The following is a 21,885-nucleotide window of genomic DNA, read 5'->3' on the forward strand; positions in this document are numbered from 1 at the left end:
TAAAAATGTTTTTCAAAATTAACTTATTTAACATGAGTTAATTCAATCGTAATATAACTTGAACTATTTTTATGTTTATTCAATTTACCATTCAACTTAACTGTTTAATTTTATATACCATTAATTTAGTTAAAAAAATGTAATGACAGCATTTCACATAGGTTTAATCTTTCACCAAAAAAATTAAAAAATATTTAATATAACAGTATATAACGTTTCTTTATCTAATAAATTAGTGATATTGTTGTTAAAATGTTAAATATTATTTTTGTATATCTTATTTCTTCTTATTCATTATTTACGAAAAAAATGTGTTTAAAGCCAGAATGAACTCTTATAATCATTCTAGGAGGAATTCAAGTTCGATGGGATATTTGTAAAAAAGATGTGACTTCTTTTTTTATTAGCTTCTATTTATCAACTTCTTTCTTAAATGAACAATTATTGCTAAAGATAAAAGTATACATAGACAAGGAATTATTATTTTATGCAATACATTAGTGTGCCTATATATATTAATTGCAATTATATAATACATAACAATGATTTACAAATAATATAAATGTTACAACTATCTATAAACAGTGTAATATATAATATGATTCAAATAGATGTAGTTTTTTCATTTATCTGTAATTTATCACCATAAATAATAATTACACTTAGAGTATATAATCACTGAAGTAATATCTCTTTTCTTTTTCCATAAAATTAAAATATTTTAAAATATCTTGTGAATGTTATATCCTTGATATGTAGTGCTAACTTTTCGTTTCTTTGACTTTACAAAAACGTAAAACATACAAATGTTCTCCTCTTACTTTCCTTTCATGAACAATTTCACCAGACATATTTAACTTTTTGAAAGTGCTGAATATATATTCAGGATCATTTTCTTTTATAACAACTAAATAAAACAATCCTGCATCTGATAAGATTTTGGGAATAATAGCAAATACCTGTTCCATAACTTGTCTACCATTTTTACCACCTGCCCATGTTTTGAATACAAGTCTGTCATCTATTACTTCGTTATATTCTGTAACTACATATGGAGGATTAAATAAAATAATGTCAAATGTATATTTAATTCGTATACAATCTAATAAATTCATTTGAAGGACATCTATATCGACTGAATTAATCAGACTAGTTCTTCTCGTGGCTCTACATGCATCAGGATTTATATCAATCGCAATAAATTGAACATTATGACGTTTTAATGCCATTGCTAAAGCTGTGATAACTATGCCAGAGCCACTACCTATCTCTAAACAAATTCTTGGCTTCATCGCATGTAGACTCTCTAAATCTGCCTCCAAAGCGTCCATCAAAAGATACGAATCCTCAGAAGGCTCATAAACTGTATTGAGCTCCTCATCAGATAGTTTAACTATTGGGGTCTCCATAATTTATAAGAAAAAATGTAATAAAATCTTATAAAATTTATGAATAATTATTTAGTAACAATTTGGTCATATGTTATCGATCATAGGTTTAATTAATAATATTGGAAATTATTGTTGCTTATCAGTCTCTGCTGTAGCTGGTTCTTCTTTATCAGTTTCAATGCTTGTGTTGTTATATGCAGAACTATTATCTAGTAGTGTTTTTCGTTTGGCAGTACTCTTCTCAACAGCTTGATGCACTTTATTCAAGCACTCTTGGGTACTTTGCAGAATGTTGCTAACAATAGTAATCTTATGCTTAGCGTTAACTAATTTTTTTACATAAGAATCTGTGTCTAGTGGATACTGCAATGCTTCGTTGATTTTTTGAAGTTCCTCTGTTAGGGATTCAATCCGTTGCTTCAGCTCAATTTGGCATATTCTATAAAAAATAATATTCATATGTAAACCAAATAAACTCTTAATTTTTGTATGCAACAGAATATATAAGTGAATCTATGAATGAATGAGATAAAAATAAATGTTATTTGATATAATGACTATTTTCCTTTTAAGAAAACACAGTTGACATAATCATTATCTTGTTTGGCATTCAATAACGGTGGCAAAGATGAAATGACACTTATATCGACTCTCTCTGTGTTTAAAAGGAAAGTAAATTTTATCCTACAAGAATATTGTAGAAACAACAAGCGCACAAAGTGCGACTGCAACATCGAAGAGAAGTTTATGGGCATACGCCCTGCAACGAATCGCAATGAGAAAATTGTGGATACCTTGTAGCGCGAATTCTATCATCCAGTTGGTCTACTGTAGGTTTCAGGAGGCTCATGAGACCCTCTGTTAATGCATCTCGCGTGGGATTTTCGCAAAAGTCATCTATCTTGTCGTCGATCGATGTATTGTCACTCGCTGTATCCACATCCATGTTGCAACCGTAATACGACGTTTATTATAAGATGTGAGGTTAGGTACGGAAGGTTAGAAATGGTGAAGACGCACCCATGATACTCGAACGATTAGTGGCCTAGTTTTCATCGAAAATTTAAACCGGATCAGAATGTAAGAACCAATCAACTGCAGTCGAGCATTCTGTCGGTCGACTGTAACAGGAGAATACTCGACTGTAATTGGTTGATTCTTACATTCTGATTTGGTTTAAATCCTCGGAAACTAGGCCAGTGATTGACTCACTCTCGTTTCGAGATATATATATATATATCGATGATAATTTGATTTTCAAAATTTTAAAAGGCAAAATTATGATTTTTAATAATAGAAGGGGACTGAAGCAAGTAATTTTATATAAAAAAATTTTATATAAAAAATGTTTTACAAAAAAATTTTATAATAAAATTATTTCTATCCGTCCATGTCAATAATAAAATTTCCAAAAAATAATTATTTTTAAACATTTTCGCAGAGATTTTTTTAAATAATTATATTTCAAAAATATTATTGATGTTAATGAATAAAGATAGAGATATTTTTATTATAAAATTTTTATATAAAACTTTTATATTTTAAATTTCTGAAATATGATGAAAGAAGTGAAAATCATTTTACACATGCTTTCGTTCATTTTTGCGTCGCAACTGGTATTATCTAAATTCATCTGTTTTTTTATGTGTATACTTTCATTAAAGAAGTTTCATTAAAATTAAAATTTGACATTTCATGAGGTTTTCTTGTAAGTATATATAATATTTTAGTGTCTATTTGCTTGTTATACTTTATTGCATTCTAATAGCCGATAAATTAATATAAACTTTAAGGGAAATTTAGAGAATCAAGAAAAATCGATTTTTTAAATTTTAATTGGAAGAATATACTCTCAAAGCAATTTGAACAATTGATATTTATAGGTACGCCAGACCCGCATAAAATCAGCGCGGTCTACATATTTTCTCTCTTTAAAAAAAAGAGTGGTAGAATTTTTAATTTTTAAAAGTGAAATTTCACTCTTTAGATTAAAATTCCACTCTGAAGAATTTAGGGAGATTACATTAGGCACATAGAATATAGATGAGAAGAATAATCTGCATCAAAACGAGGCGCAATTTGCCTAGCGTAAACAATGTTACACGCTTTGATTAGTTTTCATTATATTGAGTTGTCCGGAAAGTTCGTGCCGACTAACCTATATAATTTAATAAATGTATACTAAAATTTAAATTTTCTGCGTTTCAATTTTCCTTCAACATCGGCACAAACTTTCCGGATAACCCAATAATTTGTGTAATTTTCATAATAATCATCAGATGACTGCTATCTCAAATAGAACAAGTCACGATCACGTCAAAATAACATTAAAATGAATAGGAAATGATTGAAAAATAACTTTTAATGATCACTTTGAAGTCGTTTTGATATGACTTATTGTTCTGCATAGGATTGCTTCTACTTTTTCTATCCATTCTCCTTTTTTCTTCCTTCTCCCTCTCTCTCTCTCTCTCTCTCTCTCTCTCTCTCTCTCTCTCTCTCTCTCTCCCTCCCTCTTTTGATCGATAAACGTATTCGTCATCGTTTCTTACTGTAGAGGATGTGAGAGAGATAAAAAGATTTCAGTTATACATAGAAAGAGCGTAGTCATACTTCTCATCTTAATTTTTCGCTATTATTACATTTTAATATCTATAAAGAAATCACGGTATCCGATTTAATTTTTTACCGATTTTATCGTATGTCATTACGATGCAAGCGATAGCGTTTTTCTTGCTGGTCTGCGGTTTAGCCGCAACCGTGACATCCGACATTTCGCAAGATCTCTCGTTGAACGAGCTTGTGAAAATGATGCAGCAAAGCAGGAAATGGCCGAAATTTAATTCTGATGTCAACTTTAATACGGTAAGTAAATATTTTTTCTGTATTCCGATTTTATAATCATGCATTTAAAGTTATCTCGGTTATAATCTTGAAGCACTTATTGTTATATTAAGTCTGTTCTTTATTCCTGCATTGTCTGAATTTGTGCACACGGTGAAATTTACATTTAGACTTTTCTTTTTGGCTGAACTTTTGCAGGGAAAAGAAGAGAAAGAAAGATGAACTGATGCAAAAGTTCAGCAGAAAAAAACTTTTGTTTCACTTATTGCATGAGTTTAAGTTATTGAAAGAATAAAGAACTGACCTATTAATTCATTGGGTGCATTCAGAAGCGCGATCGCTCACTGAGCGCTCAGTGAGCTCTGATTGGCATATTCCATTAGATTTCCATCTAAAAATATAGACCAAACAGATACAAGAGCTTACTGAGCAGTACTGCTTTTAGATGCATCTAATGATTGAATAGAATCTTGAGATTATTTGAGATTTAAAATAATAAATTTAAGATTAAGCTATAAATATCTAATTAAAAAGGAATAAGGCTGGTATTCATAATCCGTTTTTATATTTTAAGATTATCTTAAATAATATCTTAAGATGTTAAATATAGTTGTGATTCGAAACTTTATTGAGAGATAGAAAGACAGAGAAAAAGAGCGAAAGAGAGCAAATTTTTTAAGATAACTTTTTAAAGTCCTTATTCAAATTTCTTTAAAATGATATCAAAAAGTCTTTGTTCTGTAAGACAACAAAAAATGTTTAAAATCGAGTCAAGACGTTTTTTCATCTAAAAGACTTATGTCACAATTTTAGACTTTGTGCTGTTTGGGATGTTTTCTAAGAGAGCTTTTTATGGCACCAATTTATAAATGTTACTAATAAACAATATTACACAGCCATTACCATCACTAAGATAAAGACTGCGGAATTTAATTTCTCATAAGTATAAGAACCATATAAGATAGAATAAAGCATAATGAGATCTTTGAGATCGCAATTTGTATCACTATAAATGATAAATAATTTGTTTTTACTTTTTTCAGCTACAAATGATAAAAAAAGCTGGTTATCCAGCAGAGGCTCATATTGTACAGACGGAGGACGGTTACTTTTTAACACTTCATCGTATTCCAGATAACAAGAAGTTACCCGTGTTGTTACAGCATGGTCTTTTGGGCAGTTCCGCTGATTGGGTCATTCCCGGCAAGGATAAAGGACTTGGTACTACCTCAATCAAATTCAACTTTGGAGAAATCGATTATGCTTCTGGCAAAATAACGAAAAATAAACTCTCCAATTCCAAGAGAAAACGTGCAAATTCTAATTTCGATTTTTGAAAATTTTCATTTTTATTTTTGTAATATTATACTTTGTATGCTAATAAGTTTGTTTATTAAAATCAAGTATTTTTCTTCAGTTTACATAAAATTTTATTTTACTCAAAATGAGATTTATAAAAGATTTATTACAGAAATAAGAAATTTATCAGACAATATGGATGGATAAATTGTGTATATATAATACTATAAAACCAAATTATTTTTACCTAAGTAATTATATCTACTATGAACAATGTTTTCTTTTTCTTCTTAGCTTTCATTTTGGCTGATCGGGAATATGACGTTTGGTTGGATAATTTTCGTGGGAATACCGATTCGAGAGCGCACGTTTCTTTATCTCCGTCGGATTCAAGATTTTGGAATTTTAGGTACTAATAAAATAAAACGAAAATAATATTGCGTCAAGTATTATATGTAATACATAACAATTAATATGTAATTAATAGTGAGCGTTGTTAGCGATTCTCTGAATATATTAAAAATTGAAGTTATATTTAAAAAGTACATATATCAAAATGCATTTATTTGTTGTTAGTACGTTTAACATTATTATTAATTATAATTTGCCACCAGGATTTCCACACGACATTCTTTTTGTTTTTACAAATGTGAAAATGATAATGTAAGTAATAATAATACAATAGATTGATCTTCCCAATCTTTAAACTCATAGAATTTACTTTAAAATATCAGCAAATAACAGAAAAGCTGCAATAAGCTTGTTGTTAAAAAATATATGAGTAATATTATGAAATATTTATGTAAGAAGAACAAGAATCATAGATATTGCTCACATATTAGAAAAGAGATAAGTTTTTTATCAAAATAATAACATAAATGTGTAAATCCGATTGAAAATACCTGGTTAATCGCGTGAAAATAAACAGAAGAATAAATATTTATTTGCAAGCCAATATTGGCACATTCAGAAGAATTAAAAGTCTTTTATCCAAAATTCTGACCAAAAATCTCATTGGAAGCACGTCTTGATAATAAACTATAATTATAATAATGGTAATTGGATGTCATGCTAATTGCAAATAAATGCATGTAATTTTAAAATATAAATTTTTTAACATACTCGGTTTCTTTCAGAAAACTGTTGACGCTCTTATGACACTAACTTATAATAAAAGCAAACGAAAGTTCATGAATTAATTTTATATTATTATGGAACAATATATTTTTTGTTATATTTTGTGATATATCGATTAAAATTTTTGTCAGCTTTCACGAACTGGGCGTCTATGATTTACCTGCGATGATCTCGTACATCACGAATACGACGTCACAAAAATTGATCACGTATATTGGTCATTCGATGGGTACAACTGCTTCTTATGTGATGGCAGCAGAACGTCCAGATATTGCTCGAATGGTACAAGCAATAATTAGTCTCGCACCTGTAGCTTTTGTAGAATATATAAACAGTCCAATACGACATTTTGCTCCTTTCGTCAACAAATTAGAGGTAAATACTATTAAAAAATAATTATTAATTATTGTCTAGTGATTTAAGAATTTAAAACATGCAATAGTTAAGAAACTACATTAATTAGTATTAAGTCATTTTGTCTCATAATTTTACGATACAAAATATCTCTTTATATTTTACTATTATTTTTGAAAGATTGTTTTATTTTTTGAATGTGTTTTTTCTTAATAAAAAAATGTCGAGATCAGCACGAATAATTTATGACAAGTGAATAAGATTTTAGGGAGAAAAGATAACACTACTATGTTTTTTAAACTAATTCCGAATAGAATTTACTTTAAAAATTTAATATGTATTTTAAAAATATATTGTATTAAATATCAGAAAGCTGTAATAAGATTTAAAAAAATAATCGTTAAAAAATAATATATGAGCAATATTAATTGAAATATTTATGAAAGAAGAATAAGAATAGATATTGCTCGCGATATACCAGAAAAGAGAAAAGTTTTCTATCAAAATAATAACATAGTATCAAGAAGTATAAGAAGTCAATGCAGTAATTCGAGCGCAATGTCGTTTTTTATTTTCAAAAGTACTTTGTGACTATCGAAAATTATACAGATCTTAAATGAAAAAAATCGACTAAATAGTTCGACTTTTGAAAATAAAAATATCGTTTTTTAATATGTATTGTATATAATTATGCATTATTGTATATAATTATGGACATCGATAGTGAAAGTGTTTCTGCAGAATAACAGAAACAAAATAATTGCTATCTAGTTATGCAATTGCATGAGCAGTTTGAAGAGAGAAGATCTCATCTAATAAAAGATACATCGATTTCATATCTACATATGAATTTTTATTAATCATCAATTTTTATCAATCATCAATTGTTAAGGAGAGCGTTGAGCTCGAATCAGAATCGAAACGTACGGTATACACAAAAATCGAATTTAACACTTATTTATACTAGAAGAATAAATTGTATTTTACTTGAATTACTGCGCTGATTTCGTATATTATAGCTTTTGATTGCACATTTATATTATCATTTTGTTAGAAATACTGGAGTCCTTCGTTATCATTTTTATTTTTATTCTTTTATTTGTATTTATATTGAAGTTTTCTAAATATAAACAAATGTAAGAAAAGATTTCGTAAGAATTTCTTTCAATTTTAGGGAGAGAAACTAAAAATGGGAAAATTATCTTTTCCTTGCTCTCACTTATTGTTTTATATATATATATATATATATATATATGTCCATATAGTTATTATATTATATAGCTATATTATCCAATTTTTTATTATAGTTTAAGCAAAATGTTGTTTACAAATTAGTATTAAGATCAAAGATCATTTGTATAAATTTAATTTATTAAAGAGTGCTTCAAATCTGTATCTATTTATTTTCAAACTGGATCAGAGAACACTCAAATTATAAATAAATATATCGCAATTAAGGGATCCAGGGATTACAGATAATAGCGCATTTCTTCGGCGAGGACGAGTTTCTGCCGCATAAGAGTGTGCTGCAATTTCTGGCAAAACACGGTTGCGAGGTAAATTATGTTGAGGAGGTTTGTACCAACATAATATTCTTGATCTGTGGATTCGATGAAGAACAATTCAATTACGTAAGTATTCTATGAACGAACGTGATCAAAATCATCAAAGTGCAACTACGAGCAACGTTTCGAATGTCATTATGTTTGACACATGTAGTCATTTTTCAGATTAGATATTGTTTTTTAGACTTTGCTCCCAATGATTCTAAGTCACGACCCAGCCGGTGCTTCGACCAAAACACTGATACACTTTGGCCAGGAAATCGAATCGGGCAAGTTTCGTCAATTCGATTACGGACGCGAGAAAAATCTATTGATCTACAATGCAACTGAACCGCCGGACTACAATCTAACAAACATCAAAGTGCCAATCGGACTATTTTACGCCGACAATGATTGGTTAGCTGATAGTTTGGTAAGTAGAGGAAAAATGTATTTAGACGGAAGAGATACGTAGGACGTACATACATATAAATATTATATATATTAAAAATTGATTTGCATTAGCTTGTGAATCAAGCTTTAAATAATATATAACCACACTAAACATATAGTGTCAAATTTAATTTAATATCGCTACTGCTTCTACTAAATATATTGTCATTTTTTACTAAAATTTGACATTATATAATGTCAAATTTTAATCATTTTAATAACCATTGTTTTAGTTAAAATAATGGTATGATTGAGTAGAAGCAGCGACTCATGTTAAGTTAAATTTGACATTATAGATTTAACAGTGCAGAATAATTAAATGTAAGATAACGTATGATAACTTGTGATTTCTTTTTAAGGACGTGAAAAAGCTATACAACTCATTATTATCCAACATATTTGACCTGTATAGAGTACCGTTGCCTAAATTCAATCATCTGGATTTCATCTGGGGCAAAGATGCACCCAAGTTTGTGTATAAAAAACTGCTTAATGATTTACGACTGTTTAAGGTCATAAAGAAGACAATACATCATGACTGATAATATATAGATAAGAGATAATGATCACGATTGATAATAAAAATGAGAAATGCTAAAATCTTGTTGATGCAACTGTGATCGTAAATTAAAAGTAATTTAATTCATAGTGCTTTGTAATAGTTTATACAAAATTTATAGAATATATGCATATAAAGAATTAATTTGTCGTTTTGATCGTTATTTTGATGTGAATATCAAAGAATTTGATGGAATTTGTAATATAAGTAAATGTACAATTTAATCATTTATACAATTTGATGCTATTCATTTACATAAATATTAGTGATATTTTTGTTAAACAAAATTAATAGCTTCAAAATGATAAACATAAATTATTGTAAAATGAATTTTTTGCTATTAATAAAATAGTGTTTTATATTTCCAAAAATTTTATTCTTCCTTTGGTAAGAAATTTAATTATCGGATATATTTTTTTTACGCTTGTGAACTTTTTCTTCGTTTATGTCCGTCACTTCTGCCAAACTTTGAGCTAGCAGACTTACTATTTTTTAAAAGAAAAATACATATTCGAGAGTATTAAATTATCATGATGTGGTTTGTGCCTTGTTATTTGGTACTGATAATAATAAGATTCACGCGAAAAAATCGTGATTATTTTTTAGCTAATTTTTCAAATATTATTTGACATTTGATTGTATTTAGGATGAAAATTAAAATGGTGTAATCAGCAGATCAAGTATTAGAACATTTACAAATTTGAAAAAGTAGTTACGTAAGCCTTTTAAACTGAATAAGCATAAAAACTGAAAATTTATGTATATATTATATATATATATTACGAATAATTTATATAATAAAATGTAAAAATATAATGGTCACACAGTTTAGCGTTTTGTATATTGTAATTATTTAGTTATTATTAATATTTTGCATCAATATATAGACAACTATAAACAAATGAATCTGAAACTTATATATAGCACATAATATTCATGTTAGATTACATGTAATCTAGTAAAATTACACTCCAGTACTCACGATTTCTAGTTCGTAAAAGTTCTAACACAAAAAAAGTTCTAACACAAAAAATGTTATATGTGGCAAAATTAAAAGTTTATGAATCATAATTATAGTTATTACTTGTAACATTATTCACTCAAATAAGTGCAGAACAGAAAGTCATAAAACTGAATGAGTAAACATTCATGAGCATTTAATAAAAGAACTTTGATCAAAATACAATATGATTGAAAAGTTACAGTTTTTAATGATTCAAAATCATAATTTTTCTGTCATATTGTATTTTGTCAATTTTATATTGTATTACAAATCTTAAAATAATTAACAAATTTTCCTTTTACAATAAAATTTCTTTCATTGTTAAAAATAATAATTTTATTATATAAGATATTATATAATATAAGATCGAAACAATAATATATATATATTAAATGTCTCATAATAATAGCATCTTTTACAATGAATTTAGTAACAGAAATGAATTGAAGTGTTATTTTTTATAAAACTTTAAATGTAAAATATTTGTTTTAAAATTTCATCAGCAAGTACTTTTTTCATCTCGCTGAGATAAAATTACGACAGACACATTCAGAGTAATGGCACGCTTTTTTGCAGAGTCCATCTAGAGATCTAAGAGAATAATACTTATATAAAGCTGAAATGAAGATGTTTCCTATATTCATTCTTGCCTTTCTCAAACGTACTACAACGCAAACTTTTAGCCATCAAGATTGACTTCAGCAATCAATTATTTGTATGCTGTGCCAATAATTTTCCATAGGATTATTTTATTTACACGTGAGTTTCAAAGTAATATTTATTAAACATATATACATATACATTTTATATTATTTGTATATATTCGATAAACAAGCTGACATTATTTGTCATCTTTTTAACATCAAGATGAATATACACATATACATACATATATACACACACACACACACACACACACCCATATATAAATATATATATATAAATTAGAAAAGTAATATATAACTTTATGAACATATATTCTACATTTTAAATAAAATATTAAAAATTTCTCTTTTCTATATTGTACGACATAGATATACACTTTACTTTTATTTTATTCTTAGAATACATAATGTGTGTGTGTGTGTGTGTATATGTGTGTGTGTGTGTGTGTGTGTGTGTGTGTGTGTGTGTGTGTGTTTTATTATATTGAAACAAATGTATGAGAGAAGAAAAATGCATGGATTTATCGAACATGGATTTAGCGAACAATATATAAATCTCAGATTTCACAATTATGCATATGTGTATACACGTCTTCAACATAAATACGTAAAAGTAAGCGTATATACTCACTATATATCTACACATTCCTTTAGTTCAGCGCGGTGCGACTTTCACTTTTCATATTGCTGAAACTTCATATTCCACTGTTAATTTTTCAATCTGTTACCATAATATAATCCGATGAAACTAATGAATACAGGCAACTAAAGATAATACGATGATTCGGTTTCGCGGATTATAATGACATGAACTAAACAAAGATGTACAGTGCTTTCCCACGCTTGTCGCAAGTACATCTGATTAATGAAGAGAATTGTAAGATTTCAACTTTGTTTAGAAGTAATTTTAAAAATATAATAATGCTTATTTAGATATTTATTTAGATGTCTATTTAGATATTTAACATCGGAAAGTTATTAAATGAAAAATAACTAACAAAACACGATAATTCTACATATTTTGTCAATCTTACATATTGCCCATTTTATATGTTCTTTTCATAATCATTATGCTTCTTCATAAATTTTCCGTCATAACTACATAAATTTGTTTCGCTTGAGACCTTAGCGCGAATAAGTGCAAATAAGCATGCGAAAAATATTTAATGGAAAATTTACAATGATTTCGAATTTTAATATTTATGAAGAATATTTATGATTATGTATGAAAATATGACTTACCTATGTAAAAGAAACATCTAAATGATTAGAAATATGAGATTATGTGCTAGTGAATGTGCTATATCTATAAATTAATAATAAAAAATCCTAATTTGATCTGATGTTATCAAACATTTCAGATAATAAAGTACAATTATGCAGCATATATAATTCGTTTAAGGAAATATTGTATTAATGGATATCTATCTGTCAAAATAGAAATGAATAGTAACAGAAACAATCCCGACATAGATTCAAAGAAAATTTTTAATAATAGCCTAAGATTAAAGAATAAATGCCGTTACTAACACTACATTTTTCACTTAAGATCTGTCGAAATAATTGTGTGCGGTTTTTTTTCTTTTTCTCTACTATTTTTTTCTTTACTAAAACCTTGGTTATTCCGCCAATTACAGTCAAATTACAAAACCACTATGTATTTTCTAACAATGATGCTTTCAAAATTTATAATGGTCGAGGTAGACACCTTTTGTGTATTTTACATGTTTCATAATTTTCGTGTATATTAATCTAAAATACTCAACCTATAGATAAATTACAATACTCACACACTATCATTTCACTAAAAGTCATCTCGTTTGTATAGTAACAAATGTCGAAAATTGCAATTTTTCAGTTATTTACTTTTGATGAAAAAATCAATCTACCGCAGACTCATCATTCTTTGATAACTTCCTATTTTCAGTTGTCGATGACACTTTACTTTTATAAATTCGATTTTGCGCGAGGCGATCATTCTGTGGAATAAACTTCGTTCGAAATCGCACGAAACTATTGACTACTACACTGTCTGTCTGTGTGTGTGTGTGTGTGTGTGTGTGTGTGTGTGTGTATGTTTGAGAGAGAGAGAGAGAGAGAGAGAGAGAGAGAGAGAGAGAGAGAGAGAGAGAGAGAGAGAGAGGATGAAGAAATAAGAGTTCAATCATTAAATAAATTAAATTTGACATTTTAAGGATGATATTCACCGCAGTGATTGTTATTGCTCTTTCAAGTGCAATAATATGCAATCATGATTTCGGCGATGGCACAGTCTTCACGAGAAACACAAATACAAATTCTGGTAGGAATAAAGAATTTTTCTTATACACAATCAGGAAAAAAGAGAGATAATATAATTGTTATAATATTATTATAAAATATAAATTTGATCATAAATTTGAAGTTTACTAATAATATCACATTTAAAAGTTTAATAAACTATTGCATCTCAGATGTATATTGCAAGAAAAATTTTCAGAGAAAAAGCTGCTATTATGTACAACCACTGTCGCCGCATCAATTTAAGCATAAAATTATTATTACTAATTGGCCGTAAATAATCAATTTTATCGTGGAAGATGTAATTACATAGTTACAAGTTGCTTCACTGTCTAACAGTAACTTTGATTTGCGCTTGTTTTGTAGATAAATCATTTTTTATCATAAAGCATTATTATTATATCAATATATTTTCAATTAGTTTTTGAGATTATATTTTCTTTTTTTTTTATGTTTTAAATCTGTTTTTAATTAATATTTAGAAAAATTAATAAATAGATATAAAAATGATCAATGTTTATAATCTCGATAACATTATTTTTTAATAGATTCAATGAAAATTATTATAAATATATTTTTGACAATTTTTGATTATGAAATCATTTTCCAATTTTGTTTTATCATTAGTAAGTCCAAAAAATGTAAAAAAAATTCTAATTTATTTAATATTCTTAACTTGTATATTATTAAATGGTAAATAAAACGGCAATACTAATAATATTTGAATAGAAATATCTTACTATTTAAATTATTGGAAATTACTTTGTAAAGTATAGATCATGAATTTAAATGCATGATATAAAATTTACAAAGTAATTTATAAATAATAAATATAAAAATAGTATCAATAAAACATATTGATACTGCGTATTTGCAATTTTTATTGATACTTTCTTTTTATTTAGAAACATTAAGATGGATTTTTGGATAAGAAAAATATTCGTATTTTTACAGTTCATCCCCAATCGAATTTAAATACATACTGGCCGATCTTTAATATGCAACAATCGCTCCAAAAATCTCAAACCTTCCAGACAAGAATAAACTCTCGACAGAATAACATAACAAACCATCACGTGCAGCGACTGTTTCTTACTCCGCCGAAGATCAATTACTTAGCTTGCAAGAAACTTTTCTCTAAATCATATTCTATCCCAAGATCAAATAGCCAACAAGATTCCATGCGTATGTCGCAAAGTTTTGTAGCCTTCGCATCACATAATCCTAAGTTAAATCAGCACTCAACAACTTTTTCACCTCTAAATATCCCAAAATCGTCGCTCACTCATTTATCATCACAATCTCTGCCTTTTTCATCGACTAGTGCAAGACCGATCCATTCCACATCCAGGATTGGCAAGCAATTGGCTGGACATACAGGTGGAAACGAAGGCATTTCTTTTTCATATTCTCCACGTATTTTTTCTACAAATATAATACAAACTATGAATGATATAACGAGTGGTATAACAGAAAGTAGTACGACAGAAATTGTTCCTCCTGATTTTAAAACTGAAAGTTTAATTGGTACTAGTGAGCTCAGTACGCAAGGTACGTTGTCTATACATTTATCTTTTGCTACATACAATCTAATATAAACACAGAGAACATAAAAATTAATTTACAATTTTAACATCCAAAAGTCACTCAAGCTGTTGAGTCTCATCATCCTCCGCATATCCATAGTCTTGATGTGGAATGTAGTAAGACAATGATGACGATCCATATTGAATTCAATCGCGCTTTCAACGGCATTATTTATTCTAAAGTAAGCGTGAAATAAAACAATCTTTTACTATAAATTATAGACAATATATGTATATATATATATACATATATTGATTTTGTTAAATTTCAGGGATATTATGCGAATTCGGAATGTATATACGTAAAAGAGAATTCCGGCTTAATACAATATTCTTTTACTGTAAATTTAGACTCTTGCGGAACTCAATTCATTAATGATTTCAAAGGTGCGACTGGACAAGCATATTTGGAAACCGTCCTTGTATTACAAGTTGGTGTCGACTTAATTTTTATTAGTTTTACTTTTTATTGTCTTCAAATTTTATATTAGTTATACTTAGCTCATAAAATACAAAAAAAAAACGAATATAATTATTAGATTTAAAAGTAAAAAGTTTTTGTCCCCAAAAACCAGAATGAATCAGGTATACAAGAAGTATGGGATGTAATTCGAAGAATACGATGTCTTTGGGAAGGAAACATTAATAAAGCTTTAATGGTGAATCTCTCAATAGATATGTTGAACCAGGAGATCGTTACTTTTAGTGGCGATACTGCAACAGTCAAATTAGATATTCAAATCGGTAAAGGACCTTTTGCACCTACAGTCGATGGTCTCGTAAAGCTTGGAGAAACTATGACCTTAGTAGTTTCTGTAAAGGATCCTGGTTTCGATCTTCAGGTACCATTGAAATCCATCTTACATATAGAAAATCAAACAATATAATGCTATTTATTCATAAATACACAAGAAATAATTACAAGCTATTGCAAGCAATAATAATTATTCGTCGTCTATTTTAAATTCTAAAATAATAAATTTTATTTAGGCCTGATTGCAAATATAAAATATGAACGAAACAATTACTTTTAAGGTGCGTGACTGTTTGGCGCGAGACGAAGCCTCAACCAATATGTTGCAGCTCACCGACGAAAGAGGCTGCATTCTGAAACCGAAACTGTTTAGTGCCTTTCAAAAGACAAATAATACGGGCAATACGGGCGCTTCTATTATCGCTTATGCGTTCTTTCAAGCCTTCAAATTTCCTGATGTTATGGATTTATTTATCGAATGTAATGTCGAATTATGTAAAATTAATTGCGATCCTTGTCCAGACACAAATCAAGTACAAAAATTAATTTAAAATATGTTACATATAATATTCATTAAATTTATCTGTCTCTTGCGCTGAAACTAGTTCTTAGTACACTCGATTAGATCGTTATGTTTTGCACATTTATAATCGTTGATAAATTTATTGAATCGTTACATTACTAATAAGAAAATCAATGCAATCTATTAACATTATTTTATTGTTATATAATCAATGCTAAATCAATATTTGAACAATATTATAAATTTACTAAATTTTGCATATTACTTACTTTTTTTATGATAATCACGGTGCGAAATAATAATTAGAATTTAATAGATAAACTTAAAAAATTAAGAAACGTTTAATTTTTATGTGGTTAATAAAGTTTTTGTGTCGCCCAGCAGAAGTTTTTAAGTAATCTAGCAAAATAGTAAGAAAATATGTGTTAATATCGTAGACGCATTAATGAGAAAAATATCGAATGAGCACTGTACGAGTTTCTCTCTTTATTCGCAGACATCATCTTACCTCAAGCTATTAGAGCATTAATACAGCTAACAACAGTACAACAACATTTCGACTGACAATGTAGAACTTTCTCTATCTCATTAGTAAAAAGAATCATAAATCTGTCTGCCTTTCAGTTAAATAAAATATGATTCACAATACCGATGCGGTTTCGCGATACACTACTTACTACTTCCTATTAAAGTTTGGAAAAAAATTTGGTTTAAAAATTTGAATATTACAACTTATTGTATGATAATTCACAGATTCAATTTACTAGCGTTTTAGAACATTATTCTCATCATCTAGTTTATCCTCTAAATATTTCAATACCAACAATGGGGTCGGTTTCAGACTTGAGGTCGATTGAAATCTCCTTATCAAATTACTGATTACTTTTGCGTAGGTTCAACTTTCTTAGATCGTCGAGACTTAAAAATATTCTACGGTTTCACGTTTCTTGGTTTCACTTGTTTGACCGTCTTCGTCTTATTTTCGTTTATCTTGAGAAATCAGCCATTGCTTCCATGAATTTGACTAAATGCCTGTTGTCAGGCATGTGTTTTTCGCTAAGCGACGTTTTTTTTTCTTTTGTTTTATGTCCTCTTTAAATGAAAAGATAGAACTTCTTTTGGTTCTTGCTGGTCGTCTTCTTTCAGTACTTGTCTTGTTCTTGAATGTTGTAGATTTTGAGGTACTATCTATTGATTTGTTTCACTTATGGCTCCTAAGCTTATGGAGCGTTTTAATTGTCCTTCTACGAAATCGTAAATTCTGTGATCTTTTCTTTAGCTCTTCGGTCGCAAATTTTCGTAAACTTCATATTAAATCGACATGCTTCGGAATCCACTCCATCCTTAATGACAAAATTATCTTCATAAAAGATATCTTGATTTTTGAGCTGTCGATATGTATTTATCGCTGATTATTCGCGTTTTGTTGTGTTTGTTCGTCATCTACCTTTTTATAGGCATTTTTCTTTTTCAAATTCTTATGCATGATTTCTCGCATGATCTCGATACGTTGTTTACACAATAAAATCTCCTATTCGTTTAGATTATTCTCGATTTCTTGTAACAATATCTCCTCATCAGTCTCTAACTGCGCAATATGGCTTAAACTTGTGGATGTTTCCGAGGATGAAGCCGTCACTTGTTACTTTTGCGACTGTTTACGTCCTACTTTTTGCTTATATTGAACACTATTTTTTTAATTAATTAATTGTTCGCAAAGAATTATTTAAACAGAGATATGTTATAATATCAATATTTATAGGACTTTTTTGATATCTCGCCAGAACTACGTAGTAGTCGATCTGCCTTCGTTCGATAACTATTTGCATTATTAATATTATCAATAGTAATTTGTGATAATTTACGGCTAATTTCGCCTATTTTATTTACTATTATGGGATTTATGTTGAATTTATCAAATTGAATTGTGTTTGGATTAAATTGACTTGTAACTTGATTTTTGCTATTATAATTAAGTAACTTATAATTAAGTAATTTATTTACATCTTCAAGAGTTTCATTAATAATTTCAAATTGTTCATTATTGTTTTTACTTTTACCGAGTAACTCCATTACCGAAGAATTCGCAGAAATCACATTAGCCTCTTTTAAAATTAAAGTTCCATTGTTTCAATTTTAATTTTTGCTTTTTAATTTGCTTTTCTTTTTCTTTTGCATGCTGTGGCCCTTCCGATAGATCCATCTCCCAGGTATTTTCAGATTGGATTTTTGAAAAAGATGAGTCATCATTATTTTCATCACTTTCAGAGAGTTCTTTGTGTGTAGCCTCTTCCATTTCATTTTCGATTCTGTGATTCGAAATAAGTATCGAGAATGTATCTTTATTTTCCGTTACATTAACTCTTTACCGTTTCGGACTTATATCTTCATTGCTGTTTGTTATTTGATTTTGTATGTATTCCTCGCTGCTAATGATATCGATATCTTTTTCTGTCAAATTCATAATCATATATATGAATCATACAAAGAATCATATATGAATCATACATGAAGAATAATTAGTATTTTCAAAAACGTATTTTCAAACATTTTTCTTTTTAGATTTAGATTTTTTCCAATAATATACATTTCACTTGGCAAATTAAATAAATTTTATATTTATTTTTAAGCAATTAACATTATATTTAATAATGCATATACTTTTAAATTTTTATGGATTGGTGCAAAAATATGTATGCAGGCATACATATTTTTACCTTTATGTAAGATGTCTTTCTATATATTTTTTATAAAACAAAGTATTTTTGTCTAATGCAATTAATTTCGTCGAAAGGTGGTTCTTTCATACACATAAAATCACGACAAACATATAGTGAAAGTGATGACACGAATCGTGTTTTGCAGATAGCCTATGGATAAGGGAGTACAATGTCTATATAAAGCTGAAACGATGATGTTTATAATTATTTACTCTTACCTTCTTCATAAGAACACAAGTCTTCTAATCGTGACGGAAAATCATCTTTAGCACTTTGTGATAATCACCTCCTACGGAAAGAATTTCATTTACATATAGGTAATTTATTTATATAAAATATTTATTAAATTAAATATTGATATAAAATATGTATATAGGGTGTCTCGTAAAGACCCGAACAGGACTTAAGGAGAGATTTCTGAGATCATTTTGAGATGAAAAGTTTAATATTAAAAAGTTGAGACTATAACTTTTGAATTATAAGCGTTTAAAATTAACGAATCTTATTGTCTAAAGTTGGCGCACTCAAGAGCACAAACAACGCAAAATTAAACTCGAAAACTGACTTACCTTGAGCAATCTGATTGCGCGTAGTAAAATAGAATCTTGATTTTTTTGAGCAATCTGCTATCAGTTTCATATCTTAATTAACAGAAATTAATAGCTCTTTATATAGAGTTATTATTGTTAATATTCAATTTAAATTCATTCAAATGCACTTTAAACATTTTATTAAATTCCGGAGAAAAGGAAATAATAACAATATTATTAGAATTTTAGTATTAGACTTTACGTCTCTAAATGATCTCAAAAATCTCCTTTTAAACGTTGTTCGGATCTTTACGGTGCACTGCATATACATAAAAATGTTATTATTATATGCATATTTATATGCATATAAGAATAAATCAATAATTATTTGAAATATATTTATAAATTTCTGATAGAGATTTATTAAATTACTGATAGAGATTTACATTTGTCTGAACAATTTTTATGTTGTTTGATACACTTTGTTCATTGATGCACAAGCTTTATTTACTATTAGGAAAAAATGTTTTTATTAGTCTCTCAGCTCTACATCTACTACTTCTTTCACATTTCAGTCAGGCAAATCAATGATATTTTAAAACATCTTTGAGTGGGTTAAAGATTATTATCATTCATTCCCAAAAATTACTGATTGCTTTATTCAAGAATGTCTTCAGAAATCGTTTATTTGTCGTTAACCAAAACAAGTAGTGTATGTGTTATAGACTATCGAAAAATAACTATTTTCTCTTAAGATATAACGAAGCTTTTTTAACAATAAATTAAGTGCGATGTGAAATAAAGCAGTTATATTAGAAAATAATATAAATGTATATTTTCCTTGATGCTTCAATAAATTTTATAACATGCATGTTTTGTGCGTGTTTGTGCGCGCGCGCACGCCTGTATGCATATATATGTTTATATATGTGTCTTTATATATATGGCTAAATAAAGAAAACTAACAATTTTATTTTCCATTTTCCATGAGATGACAATAAATTGTTTATTTATTTGCTCAATAGCAAAATTATTTTATTTCATTTTATCATTTTTATTTGTGCAATAAAATATTTTGCAATAATACATTTTTTCTTATAAAACTATTTTCTGCACGAACGACTTTGACGCTTACACAGGTACAAAAGAAAAAATAATTATCAGAGATCTTCATATTTTTCACATACTTCATGACATTTATCGTGGATTGGATTTTACGAATGAATAAAAAGAATACATGCTTAGGCTCTATCATTATCGAATAAGTAAAATGCACAAATTTAGAAACGATGAGATTTTAACTTTTTGTACATATCAAAAATCATTGTCGCATATATTAATACAATAATAATTAATGATCCTCGACATTGATGCAATACGTATTATTTATGTTCCTAAAGGAATTCATAATGAATTAATATTATCGCGTGTAAAAGTGAAAGTTCATTCACAATTTATTTGTATTAAGAAACAAACCTAGGAATACAAGAACACACAAAGAGTTGTGCAGTGCACAGTACGTAAATTCTCTAATAAAATTTTTGACTTCGTACCTTTAATTCATTTTAGATGAAAGAAAAAATTGGAATGAATGATGAAGATATTCTCCATAATATGTTTCCTACGACATAGACTGAGTACATTTAACTATACATATGATTTGAATATTTCTTTAGTCGCCATGGTATTATACTTCCCAGATTTGCAATGGAATCGATTGTGCTAAAATAATCTCTCTCTGTCTCGGGTGTTCCAAAAGCTCAAAAAGAATACCTTAAAGAATATCGTGTTCAAAAACCTTGTAGCTATATAAATGTAGATATATAATTTGTAAGGAATCTCTATAATTGTCCACCATCATACTCATGAAATCAGTATATTACCATTCAGAATGTGAAGAGTTGTTAAAATAGAAATTAACGCTTGCATATTCTCCTTTTTTTTTTACACAAGTCATTTTATCTACACGATGATATCAAATGCCGAAAGCTGCAATTATATAGTCATAAATATCGAATATGGCCATTAATAACGTTTTTCTTTCGATGAAGAAACCAACGATATGAGCCATCCGTGGCCGATGATTTTTAAATATATTTTAATATTCTTACATTCAACTGATGACACTTGATCATCACAATATTGAATATATGATTTTGCACGAGGCATTGTTTCCAGAGTTAGGAACTAATTACTTGTAACTTCTTTATTATTATCATTACTCTTTTTAACATTTAAGCATT

General features: G+C 28.1%; 3 protein-coding genes across 4 annotated transcripts; 1 reads left to right on the forward strand and 2 right to left on the reverse strand.

The window, feature by feature from the left end:
* Positions 1-736: 736 nt before the first annotated feature.
* Positions 737-1,512, reverse strand: LOC108685762 (hemK methyltransferase family member 2-like). 2 transcript variants are annotated; one of them, XM_018190723.1, is made up of 2 exons: positions 1,265-1,512; positions 737-1,045 (listed from the first exon to the last, which is right to left on the reverse strand). In XM_018190723.1, exons 1-2 carry the CDS (start codon positions 1,407-1,409, stop codon positions 762-764), a joined length of 429 nt encoding a protein of 142 aa, XP_018046212.1. In that variant the 5' UTR covers positions 1,410-1,512; the 3' UTR covers positions 737-761. The 2 variants fall into 2 exon arrangements, with proteins under 2 accessions (XP_018046212.1, XP_018046211.1); XM_018190722.1 differs by having other exon boundaries at positions 737-1,512.
* LOC108685763 (SNAPIN protein homolog) lies at positions 1,433-2,435 on the reverse strand. Its single transcript, XM_018190724.1, has 2 exons — positions 2,186-2,435; positions 1,433-1,830 (listed from the first exon to the last, which is right to left on the reverse strand). The coding sequence occupies exons 1-2, from the start codon at positions 2,335-2,337 to the stop codon at positions 1,518-1,520; spliced, it is 465 nt and encodes a 154-aa protein (XP_018046213.1). The 5' UTR covers positions 2,338-2,435; the 3' UTR covers positions 1,433-1,517.
* Positions 2,436-4,077: 1,642 nt separating this feature from the next.
* LOC108685751 lies at positions 4,078-16,402 on the forward strand (the record flags this gene model as incomplete). The annotated part of the gene is made up of 13 exons (XM_018190710.1): positions 4,078-4,256; positions 5,279-5,456; positions 5,829-5,943; positions 6,803-7,046; positions 8,501-8,656; positions 8,775-9,002; positions 9,382-9,497; positions 13,445-13,551; positions 14,484-14,909; positions 15,173-15,297; positions 15,388-15,546; positions 15,691-15,957; positions 16,151-16,402. Coding segments are annotated over exons 1-13 (2,526 nt in total), but the record flags the coding sequence as incomplete, so codon positions are not given.
* Between the last annotated feature and the right edge of the window lie 5,483 nt (positions 16,403-21,885).

Source organism: Atta colombica, unplaced genomic scaffold (genome assembly GCF_001594045.1).
Source record: "Atta colombica isolate Treedump-2 unplaced genomic scaffold, Acol1.0 scaffold156, whole genome shotgun sequence".
NCBI classification, from domain to species: domain Eukaryota; kingdom Metazoa; phylum Arthropoda; class Insecta; order Hymenoptera; family Formicidae; genus Atta; species Atta colombica.

Coding starts and splice junctions, on each gene's coding strand:
- LOC108685763 (XM_018190724.1), bottom strand. CDS start 2,337: ATGGATGTGGATACAGCGAGTGACAATACATCGATCGACGACAAGATA. Junction 1,831..2,185: donor GATAGAATTCGCGCTACAAG/GTATCCACAATT, acceptor TATTTTTTATAG/AATATGCCAAATTGAGCTGA.
- LOC108685762 (XM_018190722.1), bottom strand. CDS start 1,409: ATGGAGACCCCAATAGTTAAACTATCTGATGAGGAGCTCAATACAGTT.